The sequence below is a fragment of the Aplysia californica genome, unplaced genomic scaffold (genome assembly GCF_000002075.1).
Source record: "Aplysia californica isolate F4 #8 unplaced genomic scaffold, AplCal3.0 scaffold00773, whole genome shotgun sequence".
In the NCBI taxonomy this organism is placed as follows: domain Eukaryota; kingdom Metazoa; phylum Mollusca; class Gastropoda; order Aplysiida; family Aplysiidae; genus Aplysia; species Aplysia californica.
The window spans coordinates 304,759-310,372 of NW_004798043.1; the positions used below are offsets into that span (position 1 = coordinate 304,759).

Here is a 5,614-nt window from a genome sequence, read left to right on the forward strand (position 1 = left end):
CAGAGAGAGAGAGAGAGAGAGAGAGAGAGAGAGAGAGAGAGAGAGAGAGGAATAAAGAGAAAGAGGGATGAAAACAAAATTCATACTTACACAGAAAAATGAGCAGTAGAAGCTAAGAAAAAAAAAGATGGAAGAAAGAGAAAGAGATGAAAACAAAATTCATACTGACTGAAGAAAATGGGTCAATTAATATTCACAAACAGCTGGTCATTTTGCCTCAAGACAAAAGTTTACGAATCAATGCAGCTTAGGAGCAAGACACAGTTCAAAGGTTAAGCCATTTCAAACAAATTCAAAGGTGAATTAACACTTATTTTCGATTTCATGACCAGTTTAGTGACGTACTATGTCACTTTCAGATTTGTACCAAAAGACAGCCCCGGCATAGTGGCTTTTACCCCCTCTTCGGAAAAGAGTCAAAAAGAGATAAGGAGACGAGGTTCAGAGGTCAGATGACACAGTTGACAGGTCAAGTAACTCACATCGTTTCCCTTGGCGATGATCGTCCTCGTGTTCCCCTGGTAGTCAACACGTTCCACCACATTGAGGAAAGAGTCAGCCCAATACAGCTGCGACTTAGCCAGATCCACCGTCAGGCCATTGGGGTGAGTCAGCTTGTTGCTTGCCAAAATTTTCAGCTCAGAGCCATCCAGATTCATACGGCCAATTTTGGCAGTGGAAGACCAGTCAGAGTAAAAGAGGTATCTGCAAAAATGTAGTAAAATTCATTGTAATTTTGGCAATGGAGGACCGTTCTGAGCACAAGAGATACTTAAGAACAAAAAATATCATACTTCATAATTTAGGGCAAATATAACACATTGACAGCCTATCATGGTTGAAAATTCTTTAGTTGAAACTTGCTTAGCTGAAACTTACTGAGCTGAAACTTGCTTCTCAAAGTTTGAATATTGAGCATTACTGACACATTTAAAGCCTACCGAGTTTGAAACCATTCTCAAAGTCTCTAAAAGACCACTACCGACAGATTTTAACCATGTCTGGATGGTGGCAGCATCCGGTAGTCGAGGTCCGTAACCATTGCTGGACGGTACCACAATCCGATGCGAAGTTATTATTGTATTATGGTACGGGCCGAATATAAAAAAGGACGGGCTAACAAGCCTTTAGTTTGACCCGGAAGTCAAAGATAAATGAATTCTACGTCTATGTAATGCTTTAAAAATCAGTAAGACACGAAACAAGCGTTTTTAAAAACGTAATAAGTCGAGTCGCATTTCCACAAACATGAGAGAATTATGTTGAAACATGATTTTAAATGGCATGGTTAAAGAGTTAAGGTTTAATAGACAAAAAAAACCTCAGATAAAACAGCAAGACTAAAATTTGAAATCAAAGTTTGAGCTTCAAGCGCTTTTGACATATTCAAGTCATCAAAAAAGAGACCTGCTTGTGACTTCATCACCATCACCCATCTCACGTATAATGAAAGCCCTACACTAACACATTTTCAATGGATGAGAACAAAAACTTAGAAAGAGAAAATGAAATATATGACAAAACTTTCCTTCAAGACCAAATATCAGCTAGATTTTTTTTAATCCACAAAATACAGAGGTCTGAAGAAACAGAAGTACAAGCACAAAGCAACTTCAAATAAGCACATTTTACATTTATCAGACTTCCCACTAAGACAGATTTTTTTTTTAATGTCTATGATTTTTTAAACTCCCATAGACAACAATTTAGATAATTTAAGAGGCAGGATTAAGACAAAGAGCCACTGAGAGAAAGAAAAGTGACCAACAAGCAGAGCTGTCTCTTACCCTTTGGTGGGGTCCACTACGATACTTTTAGGCCGCTTCACCCCAACAGACAGCACGATCTGGCAGTAGTCGCCCAGAGCATTGCACATGAAGATCATCTGACGAGTCTCATCAGAGAAATACCAGTTACCAGACAGCCAGTCCTTGGCCACATAGCGAACACCTGGGGATTGGGGGGGGAAGCACATTGAGAGCATATTTATGTTAAAAATGGAAGGGGTGGGAGTAGGGGGAGAGACACACACACACACACACACACACACACACACACACACACACACACACACATATATATACACTTAAACACACACATATACAAACACATAAACACATTCAAAACATAAGCAGTGGACACACAGAAGGCAGCATATGTCAGAGATGAAATAGTTCAACATGAGTTTTGATGCACAGAAGCCACAGGATGAAATTGAAAGTGTTCGTCGATATCAGAAGTGAAAATACAACACAGATAATATTCACTGAAGAAATGTCTCATGCCGAAGAAGACAGAGTTTGACAGGTAAGAGTTACAAACACAGAAAACAGGTGAAAAAAGGTATGACATCTGGGCATAGTTCTAGCATAACCTGTCGGCAGGTGCAGAAACTTATTCTGTGACATCAAAAACAGACTTAGAACTTCATTTGTATCTCAAACGAGGTTTAATGAAACCTGTTAAGATAAACCATTTCTAATTCGTAATTGGATTTTGAAACAGAAAAATAGTGTTTTAAAAAACTGTCCATCATTGGTTCATCCCCCAAACCTAACCCAAGGAAAAGAGCAACACTTGAAATTAGTGTCAGCGAAAGTGCTGAGGGTACTCACTGTCCAGGCTGAAGGGCAGGGGTACTTCCCAGGTCTCCGTTGGCTTGACCACGTTGGCACACCAGAATCTTGAAGATTTGTCCTTGGGCATGTAGGTGATCTGTGCCAGATATGAGGGACAGCTGTTAATGATTTCATGATGGTAAAAAGTTTTGGAATAATATGAGGCCAGCCCCAGGATAGGGAAAGATGGAAGGTAAAGTGTTTGTTCATGGTCTATATCTTAATGCAGTGTGAGAAAGGCTGTGATGATAATGAAAAGTTTTACACCCTTACTGACACTATTTAGATCATTCATGAGGCAGGCTACTTTACCCCTGCCTGTCAAAGCTAACCCGGGTTAAGGAAGAATATAAAGTTCCAGCAGAAAGACAAAAATTCATGACAAAAATTTTCCAGAGATAGGGATCCAATCGCATCTCCCATGTGTGACAGCTAAGCGCCCCACTGGTACAACACAGAATTTGTGTAAGTGTGTGTGTGTGTGAGTGCTGTGTTGTGTTGTGTGTGTGTATGAGAGCACATAGGGGTACATGATAAACTACAGGGGAGTACATGTGTGCAGAAGGAATGAGTAAGTGAATGCTATCTACACCCCTTTCAAGAATATAAGAACCCGTCATTTCCAAGATGGGTTCCCGTGGGACAGAAGCTCAACAACCCTGGAAGAGTCACTCATTTCACTGTGGGAATGACAAAAAGCTTGCTCCATTCTTCCGACAAACCTTAAAGCTGTGGACCATCTACAAGTTTAAAAATCTATATCAAATCCTTGAATGAAAGTATGAACGAACACTTAATAAAAAAGAAAGAAAACAAAAGCAAAAGAAAAGAAAAGAAAGAAAGAAAGAAAGAAAGAAAGAAAGAAAGAAAGAAAGAAAGAAAAAAAGTAAGAAAGAAAGAAAGAAAGAAAGAAAAAGAAAGAAAGAAAGAAAAAGAAAGAAAGAAAAACATAAGGATAGACAGGGGAAAAAAAAAAAGAAGTCATGTACCCAGCACACAGTGTTGTTGGCCACATCCACATCGAGAGCTGTGACCCGATGTCCAGGTATCTCCTGCTGCCCAGTAGAACTCAAGCCGTCCAAGCCCTTATTGAGAGTTGATAACTCCACATTGAAATAGTTGGCTACCACTAACTTGGCTGAAGAGTCCTCTGAAACAGGCAATGTTTAGGTGATTGAAAGTTAGAGTCTGAATTCAAGAGATGCACAATTAACATGATTATGGTCATTCAGCGCTGGAAAAAGTAAAACATATACAGAGAAAGAGAGTGACAAGAAAAAAGTAGGACCCACCAGTCGCACCTTTCAATTACAAGCTTTCTAGAGGTCAGAAAAATAGCAGTGATAAGCAGGCTACTTATACAGCTTAGATTTTCCAATCTCTCAAATCCTACTAAACATCATTACTGAAAAAACATCTATCAAAACTCAAATAGTTGTTATGTAACTAAAGTAGCATCTTTACTAACTGTTAAACAAAGAAAATAGGACTGTTGAATGATCAACATAAGAAGTGGACTTTCATTATGGTGATGATCAGAGAATGGGATTACGGAATTTTCTTTTGGATACCACAACCTTCCCCACAGAGCCAGAAACATAACCCCAGATCTAAAAATAGAAAGCAGCATCCTTTCCAGTGAAGCGGGACATACCTGGGATCTGACACAACCCCTTCCCGACCAGTTGGTATCCTGGCAGGCAGGAGCAGCTATAGCCTGGTACATGATTCACACACATCTGGTCGCAGAACGAGTCGTACTCACATTCGTTCAAATCTGGGGAAACGAAAGACAACCGTGCATTTTCAAACATGTTTCCAGCACCTATCCAATATATATGAATATGATCTAGTGTTTTATACTCCTTTCATAATGTATTTTGTGGTATGAGTTTAGCACCTATTTCAACACTGTAAGGCAGGCATGGGCAAGCATGACTAAGTCGTGGGCCAGATGAGCAATTCCAAATATCTCAAAGGTCAAAACAAGAGAAAAATGGTTAAAATCCCTTGAAATACTCAAGCTTTCAAAATTGAGACTAAAACTGACACTTGTGTATATGCCACTCAAGGGCAGTTCATGAGATAGAATATTACATCTATTGCTTCTAGCTGGACCAGAAACTTGTATGGTTTTCATTTTTAAGACATACAATTTGCTTTTTATGATTAATTATTAACTCACCGTTGGCCACATTTAGTATTAATTAGTGGGTCGACTCGAAGAAGAGTTATACAGCACTTGCAATACAAAAAAGGCATATAAGAGCAGAAAATTAGAGGTGTTATACTAGAGTGTAACATAAAAGAAAAGAAGGAGTGAAAAGGACAATAGATGTTTGAAAGAAAAAAGAGGAAAATCACACCAGAACACCCACCAACCAGCCATCCATTACCTCAGAATCGGGCCAACAGTGGTTTGTTATATTTCTCTATTAGGTCATGGTATTTCCTTGTTTGTACACGACAAACATGAGTACACATTGCTGGGGGGGTCTATAAAGTCCAACAACAGGCGCCAACATTTCCGCGACGGTTTAATACTGGTGCACTTTCTGTTTGTACCTAAGTATCTTAATTTTAATTTTACTGAGAGTTTTACGGCACTTGCAGAACATTAAGGTCATAAAAGGGCAAAAGAATAAAGGTGTTACTAGACAGTAACATACAAAAAAAGAAGGAGGAGAGATAATGACAAAAGATGTCAGATAGGAAAAAAGGAGCAAACCACACCAAAGTGCCTGCCACCCACTTAAACATAACTATTTGATTAGGCTTATGGTACCGGTACTAAAAGTTTCTAAAATTTACCCACATTTATCACAGACAGGAGAAATTATGACATAGCGCCACTCGCCAGTCAGTGTGTCAGTACAGCGAATGTTGCCCTCCTGCTGTGAGGGCTCTTCTACTTCCAAGTGTGACTGACGTGTGCCCGTGAGTGCATTTGCAGGTGCATGTGTGTGTGTGTGTGTGTGTGTGTGTGTGTGTGTGTG

At 39.5% G+C, this 5,614-nt stretch overlaps 1 protein-coding gene across 1 annotated transcript in view; it reads right to left on the reverse strand.

Moving 5' to 3' along the window:
- The window catches only part of LOC100533545 (apolipoprotein E receptor), a gene marked incomplete at its 5' end in the record, with an annotated part of 121,309 nt that overhangs the window by 98,276 nt on the left and 17,419 nt on the right, over positions 1–5,614 (reverse strand). Inside the window, 5 exon segments of the mRNA XM_013088594.2 lie at positions 483–705; positions 1,788–1,950; positions 2,616–2,715; positions 3,608–3,768; positions 4,273–4,395. Of these exon segments, the coding sequence (XP_012944048.1) occupies positions 483–705; positions 1,788–1,950; positions 2,616–2,715; positions 3,608–3,768; positions 4,273–4,395 (770 nt within the window).